The sequence below is a fragment of the Thrips palmi genome, unplaced genomic scaffold (assembly GCF_012932325.1).
Source record: "Thrips palmi isolate BJ-2018 unplaced genomic scaffold, TpBJ-2018v1 HiC_scaffold_4, whole genome shotgun sequence".
In the NCBI taxonomy this organism is placed as follows: Eukaryota; Metazoa; Arthropoda; class Insecta; order Thysanoptera; family Thripidae; genus Thrips; species Thrips palmi.
In genome coordinates this window covers 8,396,099-8,413,101 of record NW_023144631.1, presented here as the reverse complement: position 1 = coordinate 8,413,101, position 17,003 = coordinate 8,396,099, and the positions used below count along the sequence as shown (strand labels likewise).

Below are 17,003 nucleotides of genomic sequence, written 5' to 3'. Positions count from 1 at the left end.
CACGGGACGTCCCGCTGGAGTGCGAGAGAGACAGCGGCAAAACGGTGCTGGGGAGGCCGCATCCGTGACTCTGGGGTACAGGCAGGCCGATCGAGTGCCGCGCGTCCCCCAGGCTGGGGCCCCAGCAACCCCAACCCCAGGCGAGCGATTCCGCCACTGTCTCCGTCGCACTCATGGGGCGTCCCGTAGGGGTGCGAGAGAGACGGCCGGGGCAGCGGCTCTTCGGAATCGCTGGGCTGCCCGTCAAACCGCATCACGAGGCACGGGGCAGCTGGCGCCGGTGTTTGCCGTGTGGTCGTCCTGGCCGTCCTCGGCAAGGCCGGCCTTGCCGTGCGTGTTTGCCTCCGCTGTCCATTTGAATTCCCCGCGCCAGGAAAGCCCCGCCCCGCCCCGCCCCGCCCCGCCCCGCCCGGTCGGGCGTTCCGCGGACGCGCCCAGCGGCGGCCTGATTGGCTTAGTGCGGGGCGGGGGGGGGGGCGGGGCGGGGCGGGGCGGGGCGCTGTTTCGCTGGGGCACCTGTTTGTCGGAGTGTGTGGGAGCCAATTAGGCAGCGGGGCGCGGCGGGGCGCGGCGCTAGGCAGTGCGGTGCTAACTACCGCCGTCCCGGGGGACCGCTCCATGGCCAAGTGAATGCACGAGGTTATTTCCGGGGTCATCTGGCGGGCTGTCCCGGGGCTGGCCTCGCTGTGCCTGGCCACGCTGTTGGTGCGGCTGGCCGGCCGGGCGCGCGTTGCGCCCGTCGAGGCGAGGGTAGGCCGGCCCGCCGAGCGGCACCGCCAACGGGTTGCCTGCCGCACGGGCGCTCCCTGCGCCGCTCCGCTCCGCGAGACGAGCTCGTCCGAAAGTCGTTACAACAGTTTTGTCGCGGCTTTGCCTCCGCTTCCTTCCCCTTCCGGCGAGCGGTAGCGGTTTGGGGAGTCGGAACCAGTTCGTACTTCGGCCACGTACGTCACGAGGATGCTGACAACTCTGTGCAACAACGCGTGTCGCCTCGGGGTCACGTCGCCCGCCCGCCCCACTCCCACTCCTGCAGATAAATGCTTCATCACGCACGCACGTCCACCGGGGGCAGGGCCCCGCTCGTAGCCCGGCCGGCTGGCGGCCTGGCGGTGCCGAGTGGCGCTCCGTCGTCCTTCGTCCTCCGGAAAGACGCGTCGCCGCGTCGCCAGGACATTGTGCGCCCTTAATGAGGCCAGCTTCATTTTTGCGTCGAGGCATTCCCCGGACGTGTTGTTTGTTTCCCCTCTCTTATGTTTACCTACCATTTTTCGCGCTTTTTTCTCGGCGCGGAGTATAGAACTGTGTGTTGGTGCGTTTTCTTGCGGTGTCGGGGGCGGCCGGGCGGAGGGAGGGGAAAGGGGGGAGGGGTCTCACTCACTGTGGCAGCCATACAAACGAAACGTGAAACGCGGAGCGCGGACGTCCGATGGGATTGCTGCGGCCGGGCCGCTGGTTGTGTGGTCAGAACGGTTCCTACAATTGTTTCGCCTCGTTCTGCCCTCGTCTCCGAACGGGAAAAAAAATTGGGCTGTGCTGCTGGCTGTGCTGCTGCCGGTGATCCCGGTCGTGGTGCCGGTGTTGCTACTGGAGCTGTACGTCGTCTGGATTGAGCGGCTTGGGCAGGGGGAGGGGGCTGCATAATAGAGGTCTCCGTGTCAAGTCGGGCAGGGCTGGCGGTCTGACACAAGGCGGACGTACGAGACGTGGAGGCCACCAGTACCTGCAGTCTGTCTGACTGTCTGTCCGTCCGCCAGTCGTGTGTTCGTCCTCGACTGTCCCCGATGTTCGCGGGGCGCGTCCGTGAGCGAGGCGGCGTCGTCGTCGGGGACCCGCCCCGCCAGCGAGAATGTAGTTTGGCAGCGACGCGCTACGCCACGCGCCACGCCGCGCGCCCTGGTGGCGTGTTTGGCGAGGGCCTCGCGACGCGTCGCGACGCCGTTTGGGGCGCTGTTTGCCGAGGGCCAAGTTTGCCCCGCCAATGCCCGTCGCTGCCGCTACCGCCGCCGCCGCTGCTCTTTCCGAAAGGGTGCGCGGCCAGGACGCCAAGTTTGGGCTGTGATTTTGGCGTGGCTCGTCCCGCTGCCAGGCAGCACACTGATTCCGAGAGTCTCTGTCTCTCTCGCACTCATGGGGCGTACCGTATACGTACGAGAGAGACACAGAGAGAGTCTGCAGGCAGGGCAGGCAGGCTGGCAGGCGCCCTGCCACATCCTCCTGGCCCTGCCGCCATTTCCCTAATGAAACAGAGTGGCAAAGTGAAGTGTGGCGCTCACTGGCCAGCACGGCCGTCCACTGGCTGCCGCTGCCACACTGGCAGGCACGACGGGAGGAAGGGGAGCGAGGGCAGCGAAACTTAACGGACGCAACCGCAGTATTGACTGGGGGCTGGCCAGTGCGGCACGCCCCGGCACGCCCACACACTCACACCGACACACCGCCGCGCGAGCGGAAACATGGAAAATAGGCCGAAAAACAGAAAGAAGGCAGGCTGTGTATTGATTTAGCGAGTGTGCGTGCGTAATTCGATTGGGCGCCCCGAGTGGCGTGTGTCCCGTACGGCACGGCGGGCAGGCGTGCGCCACGCGTTCGCCAGGAAGGCCGCGCCGCACGCGCCGCCAGGCCGTGACTTTCATAACCGTCGGCTGCCGCGCCGCGCCGCCGCCCGCTCGCATCACCAGCGCAACCGTCGTTCTCCATTTTATCTCGTCATTCCTTTTCTTTCGCGTGTCGTTTTCTTTTTCCGGGTCTTCTTCTTCCCATTCGGTTTTCTTATTCCCTTTGCCCATTTATTTTCCATTTTGTCTTTTTCCTGTTCTCCCTCCTGCTTCGTGCTGTCTTTGCCGCGCCCTGGTCTTTGCTAGAGACCTAGATACTGTCTTTGCCTGCTGCCGCCGCCTTCCGTTCCTTACCCGCGGCCGCTCCATTTTTCTCCCGCTGCCTTCGTGGAGCTCGCCGGCCTGGAGGCCTGCCTGGAGGCGCCTGGAGGTGGTAGGGCGCTGCTTTAGGGAATCGCCGCCCTTTCTCGAATGAGACGAGATAAATTTCTAGCCGGCTCCTCCGGCACCGCGAGGCCCGCGGCCGAGGCCGCAGCCCGCCACTAGGCCGCCGAGGCCGCCGAGGCCCCCGCCGTGATACGGCCGTTTGAAGTTGGCGACGCCCGCGCCCCCTTGTGTCTGAGGGGGTTGGTCGGCCGGCCGTGCGCGCGGCCGATGCGATTCCCTCGTCGGCCACGTGGAGCAGGGCCAAGCCCCGGCTGCAGACTGATTCCGAGGGTCGTTTTCGTCGCTCTGTCTCTCTCGCACACGCGGCGCCCCCTTTCGGTGCGAGAGAGACGGAACGACGAAAACGACTCAGTCTGCTGGCCGGCCAGCCGGCCGAGGTAAATGGAGGGTGGAAGGGCCGGCTTTTCTAATGAGAGAGCAGCATTTGGTCCAGTCGGCCGGAAAATGCGTCCAGCGTCGCGGAAGGGATGGCGGCGGCGCGGCGGGGAGGGGGAGCCTCGCGTCTGACTCTGCCAGCAAGATGACGACGACGACGACGACGACGACGACGACGACGACGACCAAGGCGGTCCGGCAGCGAGGGCCTCCGTGAGGCCGTGACGCGCCGCCACGTTCGCTTCTCACCTTCCCGCGACGTTCGTCGTTTATTTAGGCCCTTCCATAATTCCGCGGCCCCGGGGCGTCTCGAGGTCTCGTTCACCGCGCCCGCCGCGCCGTCGTCCTTCTTTCCGGGGGGGATAAACAGAAGCGAAGTAAAAACGGAGCGAAGATGAGTAATTAGTGGCAAGGCGCTCGTTTGCAGCGAGACGGCCTTGCTTCGCCTTGCTTTTGATCCGCGGGGCTGGCGGTGCTCGTCGTGCTCGTCGTGTTTGTGGACATTCCGCCGGCGCCGTCTTTCCAGAGGCCGAGGACCGGAGGCGGCGTGGGCCTCGTGGACCAGGACCGCGTCATGCCGGGGGCGGGGACTCTCTTCGTGGAGAGGGCGGCAGGGGACGGCCACGTCTCGTTTTGCGGTGCAGGCGAGCTTGTGTGGTCTAGCCCGTAATGGCAATGGTAATGAATGCGGGGTAGGCAGGCCCGCCGGACGCACACGTGCTGCGTGCGGGCTCGTAGCCTACCTGCCGGGCGCCGTGCGCTGGACCCCACGGAGGGGCTGGGAGGGCCACGGAGGGGCTGGGAGGGCCACGGAGGGGCTGGGAGGGCCACGGAGGGGCTGGGAGGGCCCACGGACGGAGGGGGCGTGCGGGGGAGGGGTGGCGGCCGGCGGGCGGGGCCCCTGCTAGGCTTTATTGCCGCAGAGCCATTCCAACGTTGACGGAATGTTTCGATCGGACCATGAGTGTGCTGTCAAGGTAGGAGCGGAGTGTTTGTGTGTGTCGTGCGAGGGGAAGGGGGGGAAGAGAGAGAGAGAGAGAGAGAGAGAGAGAGAGAGAGAGAGAGAGAGAGAGAGAGAGAGAGAGAGAGAGAGAGAGAGAGAGAGAGAGAGCCACAGAGGAGACATTGCCGGAAGGGGGACGCAATAAAGGGACTTTCCTTGAGCACCGCTTTGCCTCGGCGTCCTCGGTCCCGGGCCGAGTCCTCACCGCTGCCGGAGGCCGCAGGGAGGCCCGAGGCAGACTGCCGGGTTTTTCGGGACGCCGTCGTCTTGAAGATTTGGCGGTGGCTGGATTCGGGATTCGTCGGGTTACGTCAACTCCACTTGGCCGAGTAAACAGTTTGTTGCCCGAAGCATCCATTGAACGGTCTTGATGATCTTTATTTCCCCCTCCCACCCCCTTCCCTGTGGCGAGGGAGCCGCCGCGCCCCGCCGCACCGCGCCCCGCCGCACCGCGTCTACTGCTGCTGTTCGCTGCGGCTCGGCAGCCACATCGTTCCCCCCATTGAAATTCCTGTCACTTCGCAAATAAAGGCCACCATTAATATAAAGTGAGGCGGATTCTCAGTTTCGTTTTCAATGATGGCTGGTAGTATCAGCCTGATCTCAGATCTGCAGCGGCTCTCCCGGGACGCCGCCGCGCGCCCCGTCACGAACCAGCCTCCCCCCTCCCTGCTCCCCCCACCCCATGGTCGACTTCCTTGCTTGGTGACGCTCCGCTCGCTCAAGAAGACCTGCTTTGACACTCCATTCATTCGCGCTGAACGACAACAAGAATCTGCCGGGACTGTAATTGGGCGTGAGCTCTCTCTTTCTCTCTCTCCGCGAGTGACGCGAGCGCGGCGCGGCGTCAGTGCGGCGACACGGCGACGACGTGGCACCGAGTGATTGAACTGTCGGCATTCCGCGGCCATGGCGTCGTCGCCGTCCTCGCCAAGGGTGAGGGGGAGTGGAGGGCGGTAATGCCAGAGGCTGCTCCTCTTCGCTCCCCCAGTCCGCCAACCAGTCCGCCAACCAGGCCGCGAGCCCGCCCGGAAAAGGGGAGCGCCATTTATGTGTGAGGCAGCGTGTCTGCGTGTTTGCGTTGGCGAGATGCGTTGTGCGACCGTCTGCTGCGTCAACATGGACTGCGGGATGATATGCCGCTGCCAGTGGTGGTGGCGGTCTCGTCGTCCTCGGCGTCCTCGCGGTGGCCGCGAGGGGCGGTCCACCGCCACCGCGGCCCTCTAACAAGACGGTGGACTCGATCGAGGAGAGGAGGAGGAGCTGCGCGATAAATCAGAATGTAATCCCTCCGTTCGTCGGAGACGTACGCGTGATGCGCTTTGCGCGGCGGCGGCGAGGGGACGGGGCGGGGCGGGGAGCACCGCGACGAGCAGCGCGACGAGCAGCACGGAGCGGAGCGGGGAGCAGGGTCGAACCGCAAACCGCATGTCGTCTGGGTCGTCGTTGGCGCCGCGCCACCGCGCCGAGGACCAACAAGCACGCCGCGCCTCGCGCCGTGGCCCGGCCGAGGGGAAGGGGGAGGGGGCAGCAACGCCCCGCCTCACCTGGAGCCTCTGCTTTGTGCACTTTGGAGAACGCGGCGACGCGGCGAGCAGGCTAAACTTGCAGGACGGGGGCAGGGGGGCAGGAAGAGCGGTAGACTTGTTGGATACGACAGGAAAGTAATTTCGTCATCGTCCGGAAGCGCTGCGGGTTGCGGGGGCAGCGGGCGGAACAAGAAGGATTGGGGCGGGGACGGGGCGACGGGGCGCGCCACTACCCCCGCCCCGCCCCTTGCCCCGCCTCCCCCGCCGCCGCGACCACCGCCACCTTGAGACGACAGCCCTCGAGAAGCCAGCCACGCCGCCAGCCACGCCGCCAGCCCCACGACTTACCCCGGTCTCTGTTCGCTGCCGAGGTTTTGTTACATCCAGTATATTGCCGGAAGTTGGGCCGCGCTGAGGTCGAGCCACACACAAGACGGCAAACTTGTCGCGCGCGCACACACACTCACACACACACGAGGAACACACACACGTCACGTCGAGCGGTTCTGCCGGGTTCTGCTGCAGTACCCGACGCGAGGGACTCGGACGCTTGATTCTGATTGGCGTGGCGTGGCGTGGCGCGGCGTGCCGTGCAGCTCGAGTCGCGACTTGTAGACGGCTCGAACTCCCCTAAGCCTCTGGGTGAGGCGTGGCGTGCACTGCCGCCGTGCGATTTGATCCTGTTTCGCTTCCCGCCCACGCGATGGCCGAGTCCGGGACGGGAGGCTGCAGGGACGCCGACGGATTTGCCGCGGACTCGTTCCGCGTTCCGCTCAAGGTTCCGCCTTTCGTGGCGGTGTACTCGGCCCGGCTCGGCCCGGCCGCGGGCTCGGGGCTTTCGGCGCAGTGCCGCGCCGCTCGCTGGGGGAGTGACAGGCGCCCGCTGCACTTTAGTCAGTCGAGTCGCACTGAATCAAATCACCTCGGCGATATGAGACAGGCGGCCGGGATTGTGTTTGGCTGGTTGGGGCCCGGTCGGGCGTGTGTTGTGGGGGCCCAGAGGCGGGCCCAGAGGCAGGCCCAGAGGGGGGCTCGCCGAGTGAGGGAGCCCCGGGGAGGGGAGCCCCTGTTCCCCAGGACAGGGAGGGGCTCCCAGGGGTCCCCAGAAGGTACACGGCGCTAGGCTCGCCAGGCCATGCTGCACGGAGATATTGCTCCCAGTCTGATTTGATTCACATGCATGCCTTCCTCTCCCCTCCCCCCTACCCCTCCCCTCCGCCCAACCACTCCAGGTGCACGGGGTGCATTCCCTGGTGGAAATGGAGGCTCTGTTCGGGGAAACACGCCACTCTAATTTACCGTGCAAAAGTTGAAAGCATGCTCCGCATTTGCATTAAAAGTGGATGGAATTGGTAGATGGAAATGTACCCGGCTAATGTCTGTTTTCGTTTGTTTGCTCCAGAGGCGGTCTCGCTACTCCACTTCCACTGGACAGGTGAGCTTCGCCGCTTTGCGCGGGAGCCGATGGGGAGGGACCGTGGGCGCAATGGCGCGCGTGTGGGTGCGGCCATAAAAACAAATTCACGCGGGCATCCCCACCATACATAACTGTCTGCGGGCTTGAAATATGAACAGAAGCGGGCAGAGAAAAAAGAAAGAAAAAGAGACAAGAAAAACAACTGGTGCAGAGGGTCAGTTCTTTTCGCCCCACTTGTAAGGCCCTCTCTTTTTTTCTTTTCCTTGGCTGTTCTTGTCCTAATTACTCTTCTGGTGGACTTCCCCGCCACGCTCCGGCCATGATGCTCCCGGAAGCGGGCGAAGGCGAAGCAGGCGAGGCAGGTGAATGATGATTTATTGCTCGCTTGAGTCGCAAGGGGGAAGGGGGTAGCAGACGGGGTCCACGACAACTTGGAACCGAGTCGAGAGAGGGAGAGAGAGGGTCCCGGCCGTCCCGGCCCGGCCAGCTCGAGCTAGCTGGATGCGCGCGGCCCTCGTGTCCTCTTCACCCCGTTCCTCCCTGGCTCCACCCCCTCATCATGCCGTCGAGTGGCGGGGGCGCGGCGACCCTAGGATGACGACGATGACGACGGCGGTGGCGAAGACGCCGAGCACCCCTCGCGCCCCGCCACCCGCCGCCGCCGCCGCCCTGGACCCATTCAGAACGGTGGCCGGATTGTTTTCTTTGCCGTGTGTGCCGTAGCGCTGGCTGGCTGCCGGGCGGGGCGGCGCCGCGCCGCGCGTCTTGCCTTCGACCCCGAGCGCCCCGAGCACGAGCACGGTCCCGACCTACGCCAGCACAGCGAGCACAGCGCCAGCAGCCAGCCAGCAGTGACGTAAGGAGGCGACGGCGGGGAGATTAGCACGTCGCCGTCACTGTCTGGCTGTGCGTGTACCGGAGTCCGTTTGGCGGGGTGCTTGCGTGCGAGTGTGTGTGAGTGTGACCGCAGACCGCCGATGGGGCGGACTTCCTCGTCGAAGTGCCTGAGGCTGATGGCGGTGTTGCGGGTCTGCTCGGATCGTAAAGGCGGGCTGTCGATGAGGGTCCACCTGGGGCTGGGGCTCCTCCATGGCCCATCCAGTGGCGTGGCGGCTCTCTGAAGGTGCGGCCGGCCGGTATAACGACGGGAACGACCTCCAACTTGGGGCGTTATGTAAACCAGTGGCGAACGTGACGGCTTTCGAGTGGCGCTAGCATCCAAGCAGAACGCCCTCCCCCCCGGTACGCCCCTGGTGCGCCCCTGTCGCGTGCCTTCGTGGGAGGCAAGAGGCTGGCCAGGCGGGCGCACCCTTCGCTGGTCCCCAGCCCGGGCCGTGGCCGTGCGGCGTGCATCCCCGGCATCCCCGGTGCCTCGCGTCGCGGCGCGGCGGCGCGGCGGCGTGGCTCGGCCACACGGACGCCCCCCACCCGCGCCGCGAACCGGCGTCCGCTCGGCTCCGCGCTTCGGCCGCCGACTCGACGCTCGGCTCGGCTGGGCCGGGCTCGGCTCGCATGCCGCGAACCGAACCGGGTGGGGCCGAAGTGCCGTGAGCGCAGACGCGTGGCGTGGCGTAGCGGCGTAGCGGCGTAGCGGCGACGTCCTGCCGCCTCGGCCCGTTCGTCCCGCCTGTCCCGGCAGTTGTCGGGCGACCAAGCAGAGCTTCACTACTCCTGTGTTGTCCCTCTACCAACACCGACACCCACTCCGTCACCCGCTCCGCTACCGGCCCACCTCCACACCACCGTCACCGCCACCGCCACCATCACCGCCTCCGCCACCATCCACCAACCCGCCACCGACCGGTCCGGGTTCCCTGGCCCCTGGGTTCCCACGGGTCCTCACTGCCCGGGTGAGTCTCTAGGGCTGTCTCCAGCACGTCGGCGACGTCGGCGACGTGCTCTGCGGCGTGTCGGCGTGTCGCTGCGACGTGCCGTGCCGCGTCCTGACGGAGTGCCGCCGGTGCGGCCGGTGCCGCATGGCTACAAGTGCCGCGAAGTGGGCTGTATTTTTAGCCGCAAGCCGCGTGCTGCCGCGTGTTGGCGCGCCGTGTCGCGCTTTGCCGGCGGCCCGCGTGTTGCCGCGTGTTGCCGCTCCGCGCTGCGCACGCGGCGCTTCCAGGCGACAGGTGGCTCGTTTAAACGGGGCGGCGCCAGGGGCGGGGCCAGGCCGGGGAAGGGAGGGGAAGGGGGCGCATATACACTGCCGGCCCGCAGACGGGGCACCGGGTCAAGTGATAGTGACGGAGCGCTGCTGGGCGCTGCTGTGTGAGTGTGTGTGTGTGTGCGTGTGAGAATGAGTTAGTGAGTAGGGCCCGTACTGGAAGGCGCTAAGAGGCGCGGCGGCGCAGCGCTGCTGCTGGGCGAGCTCTGCTGGGCGTGCAGGTGCAACCGTGCCGTCGACCTCCCCGCCGCCCCGCCACGCCGCGCCCCGCCGCGCCCCGCCACGCCACGCCACGCCGCGGCGCGACGGTCTTGCATTTGGGCCCCGTCCAAGGGGCATATCTTTTTCTGTTGTGTGCCGCCGAGCGGAGCACAGCGCGCGGCCTGTGTGTGAGCGACTGTGTGTGTGTGTAAGTGTGAGAGAGCCAGCGCACCTCCAATCGTCCATTGTGCGCGCTGTAAAGTCCCCGGCCGTGTCGCCTGTAAACGCCGCGTGGCTCGCGGTGCTCGCGGTGCTCGCGCGACGAGGGGCCCCGCAGGCCCCGCAGGTGTCACGTGACGTGCGAGTTATTGGCTCGTAAATCTGATTTATAAATGAACGCAGACCGCACCGAGGCCCTGCAGGTTGACTCCGAGGAGCGCGCCGTCGCTATGGGTGCGAGAGAGACAGAGCGACGTGCTGTCCGAGCCGAGGTAGCGACGGTCCGGCCGGCGCGCTGCGCGCTCATCTGTCCGGCGGCTCATTAGAATGGCCGTGACAGCGGTTTGAGAGCAAAGCGACCAAAGCGAGCCAAGCGACCAAAGGGCAATTTTCGCCTTGATGAGAAGTCTCGGCATGTAAATTAATGGAGGGGCTGCACTCGCCGGGACGCCGGACACTTTGATTTGCGTTTTGTTCGTTTCCTCTTTTCCCTCTCTTTTTCGCCGCTCGGTCTCGTTCGCCGCGTCCACCGACGCGCGGCTTCCGCGTGCCTTCCCCCGCGGTGTGGGTGGCACGCCACGCCACGCCACGCCACGGAATTCCCTCGAATTTCGCAGCGCCCCGATGGTGTTTTTTCCGGGAGTGGGAATGCGACGCCCCTTTCATGCTGGGTCTGGCCGCGGGCGACGGTGGCGACGCCGGCGTGCGTGTGTTCCGTCCCTCTCTGTCTGTCTCTGTCTAAAGTTGTTGTTCTGTGTGTGCATGCCAAACCCTTAGACATGGATCGGCATTACCTTCATGGTGAGTACGACACTCCTTCGTAGCTTTTCGTTTTGCTCTCTCTGTGTCTGTGTCTCTGTGAAGTCCTCGTGTCGCTCCGAACGGCGCGGCCGTTGAGGCGGGATGACGAGTGTATGCGTGATGCAGGCGATGAAAAATAATGTAGGTGCCATTGGCGTTCGAGCCCGGCGAGTGACGTCAAAATGCATTCATCCGTTCGTTTGCTTTTTGCTGTTTTTTTTTCTTCCTGTCTTTTTATGGTCACCTTTTTTTCTGTCTTTTTGTCAGTTATTCCCTTCCCCTCCGTCTTTATCTTTGCGCTCGGGAGTACCTACCGCCCAATTTACTTTTCGCTCATTTTTTTTTCTTCCACTTGTGCTTACCCAGTTCAAAGGCAGGGCGTTCTGAATGTGCGCCCCGCCGAACGTCTCCGCGAGTGCAAGTGTGTACTTTTTATTATAGCCGCCCGCCGCCCCGTCCCCCTTTCTCCTGAATCATCGTACTAAATATTGCCCGCCGTCTGCCGTTGCCGTTGCCCCCGAAGCGCCCCGAAGCCCGCGGCGTGGCGCCCGTCCCGTACAACCCCGCCGAGCTTTTTTCCTTGTTGTTGTTGGGCTTTTTATTTTTGTTTGCCAGCTTATTTTTCGCACGCCACTTGTTACTGTCGCCCGCCGCGGCCCACCACCTGCCGGCCGCTGCGTTTTGACCGTGGCGGACACGGCGAATGTAAAAATATTGTCACTTTGTGAGAAAATAGTGGATGGCTTTTTCGTCACATTCTGATGATGGCAATTTCACCACACAAACTGATGATACTTTCGTCAAACCTGTTGTAGGCGTGACAACATTCTCATCAACTTCGGTTTGATAATGAAAATTTGCCTTGAAATAGTCTTGAAGTGACAGCCAAAATTTTTGGCAGTCAGCATAATGTCGAAGCATAGCGCAGCGCCTCTCGAAGTTGCCTTGGTTCGAACTTGTTCGACCTGCCGTGTTCGGGCCTTCGGGCCGCCGAACCGGTGGAAGCGCTGGAACAGGGCCGAGCCGAGGGCCGAGCACACGCCGAGCTTTCGCCCCGCTATACCACCCACCGGCTTCAGCCGGCTTCAGCCCCGCTGAAAAACGCGAAAACGCGAACATTAAATCCCGCGGGGATTTGTCGGCCCAAATATTACACGGGCATAACAGCGTCGCGGTGGCCGCGGTGGCCGGGGTGGCCGGGGTGGCCTGGTGGGCCTCGTGGCCAGCGGCCCCCCTTTACTCATTCCGCACTCGGAGGTGCGAGGGTGCCGGAAGGTGCGGCCGAGAGAGAGGGGGGGGAGAGAGGACCCCGCTGGACACGCCCGGCCCGTCCGCTTGCCTTCACCTAAACCCCTATTAGAGCCGTGGCCCGCCCCGCCCCGCCCCGCCACCCTCGGAGGTCATTTCCTTCAATCTGACCCCTCTTAGTGGCGGGGCGAGGCGGGGCCCGCCGCTGCCGGCGCTTTTCCCTCACGCAGTCTTCCTGCCTCCGCCGCCCCGCCCCCCGCTTGCGTTTTGGCGCGACACGGTGCCCTCCTTGTGTGTGTGTGTGTAGGTGTGTGTCTGTGTGCGCGGGGAATCGACACGCCGTACGTGCCAGCCCCGCCTCCCCCTCGTCATTAGTGAGAGATGCCCGTGGGGGCCAAGTAGTCTGCGAGGTGGCTACACTGCCATGGCAGCCTCGGTGGCAGCGCACCGCGCCGCGTCGCCACGTCGCTCCAGTGGCGCCCAAAACGCGGCCGCTGCTTGTCGCTTGTCCGCGGAGGAGTTTAGGGGGTGCTTGTGTGGGAAGGGAGGGAGGAAGAGGGTGTACGTTTCCAAGTAGGCCGTCACTGCTGGAGCCTGTCACCTCACCGGCCTCTCTCTCCCCCACCACGGAGCCGCCGAGGCCGAGGCGGAGGTGGAGGCAGCGAGACAGCCGCGCGGGCAGCCGTCGGCAGCCGTGCATGCAAGTGGTCGCGCAGCGTCGCGCGGCCGGGGCTTTCGGTCCACTGTGCATCCCTCCCCTTCCCCGCCTTACGCCCCGCCCTGCCCCGCGCCGCGGAGTGATGAAAAGGACTCACCCCCGGGGTGTGGCTGCTCTCCGACTTGTGCAGTGCAGGAGCCCCCCCGCCCCGCCCCGCCGCGTTTGTGCCATACAAGCGGCCCGGAGGGAATGACTCTATGCGAGCCTCTCTAGACCGAGCATAGCAGCGTAGCCCGCGCAGGCAGCGCAGCCTTGCGGCGCCAGCCGCCTGGCTTTGTCTGGCGTGCTGAAATATTTAGCAGGCGGTGCGCTGCCGCCAGCCCTGCCAGCCAGGCCAGGCAGTCAGGCAGGGCTGGCAACCAGGCGGCCGCAAAGCCAGGACCTGCTGTTCCGTCGGCCGGCCTGGACCAGCACGGCGCCAACCGGCCACTGCGTGCGCTGCGGCTGGGCCATGCCTGGGCCGAGTCGGCCTCCCTGTCGCGGCCTGTGCCGCGGATTTGAGCCCCCTGCCTCCCCGGGCCGGTGTGGCCGCCGTGGTTGTAATTACGCCGCCTCTGTTGTGCGCGTGCAGTGCAGCAACTCATCTCCCCCGGGCTCACGAAGCACGGCCTCGACGGGGCGGCAGCGTGGCGGCGCGTCACGCCGGCCGATTGTGGCGGCCTGGCCGGCCAGGCGGTGTCTGGGCCCCGCGGCCCCGCGGCCCGGCACTGTGTGGTGGATACACTGTATACACTGCGGCCGGTTCGTTAGGCCACCAGCCCCGCCACTGCCGGGATAAAGGAGGCCGAGAAGAAGGCGAGTTTATTTGCGCAGGGCGGGGGCGGCGGGAGGGTCCGAGGACTCCGAGGAGCGAGCGCTTATTCCCATCATTACGAACCGATGCGAGTCCGCTGGGCCTGGCTGGGCCTGAGGGAGGCTGGCGCGGGCAGGCGTGCTCCACGGGGAGGAGGCCCTTCGGGGGCCGCAGCAGTGGCGGCAGCAGCAGCAGCAGCTTTTCGTATCGGCGTGGAGCACACGGCAGGCATTCACCGTGCTATCAGGCTTCCGCACACGCCCCCCAGCGCCACGCCGCCCCGCCCCGCCCCGCCACGCCACGCCCCGCCACGCCCCCAGCCTGCGGCCGAGCCACGCGCCGCGCATTGTCTGCAGGCGGGCGGGGCGGGGCGGGGCGCGGCGGGGCGGGGCGGCAGGTTTTGGGTGCCGGTGCCTCACACGTCAAACGGCATCCGCGGCCTTCCGCTGCCCCTCCCCGTCGGTGGCGTCGGTGACCGGCGTAACCATGACCACGGGCAAAGGCGGCGAGGACGCGGTGCGGGCGGTGCCCCCCCCCCCCCTCGCGTCGTGGTGCGAAAGCGGTTTCGCCCACCACCACCAGGACAGCGGCGACCGAGGCGGCGACGCAGCGGGCCCAATGGCCGGGCCGGGCCGTTCGCCGGTATTCGAGAATGAAGAAAGTTTGTAAATCGGGCGGCGGGGACGTCTATATGTTGATTCTGTTGCGCTTTCCCGCGCAGTCTCGGAGGCGGCCGCGCCGCGTGCCGCCGCGTCGTTGTCGGGCCGACTGGGCGTCGCTCTCCTCGGCGGGCGTGCGTTTATGGGCGGTGACGCTCTTCGTGTCGTCGTCGGGGAGCCGATTGTGGGGAACACGGCGGCGCTGTGCTGTCCGCCATACCCCTTTCTGGCTGCAGGCGACACGGCCTATCTGCCATCGCGAGCGCCATCGCTCCTCGCATCGAGCGGCGGGGCGCGGCGGGCCGACGGGTAACTCGCAGCTCCCCCTCGCCAAGCCACTTTGGCGGGAGACTGCACGGGGGAAAAATCCGTTTAGCGGCCGGAAAATGAGCCCAAGCTCCGCGACGTCGACGGGGCGAGGCGACGCCAAAGGGAGAGGAGGGAGGAGAAAGGAAAGAACGACGCAACGCGGCGCGGCGCTGCCGGTATTCGAACCCGCGTCCGCGTCCCGCGCGCGGAAGAGAGGGGGCGTCCTTGCCGCGCCGCCCCGAGGGTTGTTTTGTTGTTGTTTCTCTCTCTCTCCTTCACTGCTGCTGCCGGTCAAGTGCGTGCTCTCGGTGCGCGCACGCTGCTGCCACTACACTGGCGCGCCGTGCCTGGCCGTGCCGCGCGCAAACTTGCCGGATTGTTTCTGAAACTGCGCGACGACGCGACGCCGCGCGGAAAGCGGAGCCAAGCGGAGCCAAGCGGAGCCGAGCGGAGCGGAGCCGAGCCAGGCCAGGCGGGGCCCGCGAAGGGAACGGCGCGAAGAATTCAATCAAGCTGCTCTCTTTTAAGCGGTGTTGCGGAGCCGCGGAGGCGCGCAACAAAAACGCGAAAAGGCGCAACTTTTGGCATATTTTGGCCGCGAAATCCGGCCGAGGAGCGCGGCGGCGCGGCGGGGAGTAGGGCGGCCGCGCGCGCTTTTTAAGTAAAGTAAAGTGGAGCGGACCGAACTGGCCCTCTTTTTTTTCTCCCTCTCTCTCTCTCTCCCTCTCGCCGGGGATGACGCGGGCGTTGCTATGCAAACTGCAGGGAAGGGTCGTCCGGACCGGGAAGGCAGACCTCTGCTGTCCGTCCGGCCCCCTCCCCTCCCCTCCCCTCCCCTCCCCTCCCCTCCCGTGGCGGTGATGACACGGCCCGGGGCGAGCGGGGCGAGTCGCAGGAGGAAGGAGGAAGGGTGATCTGCATGCCCCCGGGCCCTGGGGCGTGACAAGGACGGCAAGCGACGACAAGGTACGAGATGCCGTGCGATGGAAAAAGTTTCGGCCGCGCCGCTGAGCGAAGATGGATACGGGGGAAATGTGGCGCTCGGAAAAATGGTAAAAATGGAACAAACGGTGTGCGGCGGGCAAGTCGTCCGCGTTGAAGCTCGCATGCAGGGCGGCAGGGGCAGGTCTCCTCGCGTCTGAGAGTTTGGTCACTTCCCCACCTCTGACACGTGGGAAGGTTACGGAAGGTTGGGTCATCCACTCCACTAGAAGGAAGTGGGGCCAAGTGTGGCCAGAAACGAGTGACGTGGCTAACGGTCCCTGACGGGGCGGGCTGCACCAAGGGCTGGGCCAAGGGCTGCGCGACGTTGCCGTGGACCCCACATGGTGGCGCGGTCGCGGCGGTCGCGGCTCCTCGCTGTTTGCCTCCGCACGCGCCGATAAACAAAGTCGCGGTGACGAGACGCGTGATAGAGAGATTGAGATTGATGGCGCGGGCCTGGAGCCAGCGGAGCCAGCGTGCCTCGCCGCCGTGCCGCCTTGGTGGGGGGCGGGGACGGCGCTGCCACGCCACCAGGCGCTCGCTGGAGTGGAGTGCGTCGGGCGCGGCCGGGCGCCACGCCGCCTGGAGGGTAGGCTGTCCCGCGCGCGCGCCTGTCTCCGGGACGGCCCGCCCGCCCTCGCCAGGGGGCCGAGCGGTTATCCTCCCTCGCCCTGGCCCTCGCGGGGCCGTGGGCCGTGCCGTGGGCCGGGCCGTCTCGGGTGCAGGCGAAGCGATCAGATCGTTTTGTCTCGGCGTGCTTGTTCTGCTTGTCGCGCTGCAGCGTAGCGTAGCGTAGCGAGGCGAGTGATAATCGGCGAGACGCGAATCGCTGCGAATCGCTCCACCGGGCTTTGATTCGATTTCGTCCGGGCAACAGTTAATGGGCACCGGGGTGGAGGGGAAGCAACGCGAAGCAAACGGGCAGCGAGGGCGAGGCGAGACGCGCCAACGGGTCGCCATCGCGTTGGGAGTTACGGGTGTACCAGTCCATGAAGGCGTGGCCCTGGAAAATGGCTCTGCTACACTACAAGATGCGTAGCTTGGTCGGTGCATCGTGGAGGGCCCGCTGGCCGTACGGCGTACGTACCTCCACGTCGTCGGCCGGCCGGGCGTGGTGTGGGGGCCGTGGGGGCCGTGGGGGCCCGGGTGGAGCGGCCTGTTTTAATTCTCTTTGTCGTCGGCGCCGCCCCTCGGCCCGCCTCGCTTTGCTGCACCGCTCCACGCGGTTCCCCCGCGGGTTCACCGGGCCGGCCGGCCGGCAGCCCTTCCTCTCCAAAAGACGGCCATATCGATTTGCCCCGCGCCAATTTCGCCGCCTGTTTATTTATTTGAGGGAAGGGGGGCCGTGATCCACCGGGCTGTGATCGGGCGGCGTGTGGTGTGTCCTTGTCGCCCGCCCTGGCCCGGCCCGGCCGTGGCGCAGGGGGCCAGACGCGTTTTGAGCTCCCGAGTCGCCAAACAGGGCTCGAACCGAACGTGTGACACTATCAATGTATTCCTCGTTCGGAGAGCAATCCAGTGGTGGTGTTACTCGTTCGGTTCGAGTCCCATTTGGCGAGCTCAAAACGCGTCCGGGATTTTGAC

General features: G+C 65.9%; 1 protein-coding gene across 11 annotated transcripts in view; it reads left to right on the top strand.

Moving 5' to 3' along the window:
• The window catches only part of LOC117649251 (poly(rC)-binding protein 3), a 90,965-nt gene that overhangs the window by 21,833 nt on the left and 52,129 nt on the right, over positions 1–17,003 (top strand). The window contains exons 3-4 of one of the 11 annotated variants that reach the window (XM_034391827.1): positions 7,312–7,344; positions 10,685–10,708. The exons of 2 other annotated variants lie outside the window; for them this stretch is intronic. In XM_034391827.1, the coding sequence (XP_034247718.1) occupies positions 10,687–10,708 (22 nt within the window). In that variant the 5' untranslated portion in view covers positions 7,312–7,344; positions 10,685–10,686. Of the gene's footprint in view, positions 1–7,311; positions 7,345–8,913; positions 9,177–10,684; positions 10,709–17,003 lie in introns of those variants that run through there. 8 more of the 11 variants (XM_034391826.1, XM_034391839.1, XM_034391837.1 and 5 more) reach the window with 8 other exon arrangements.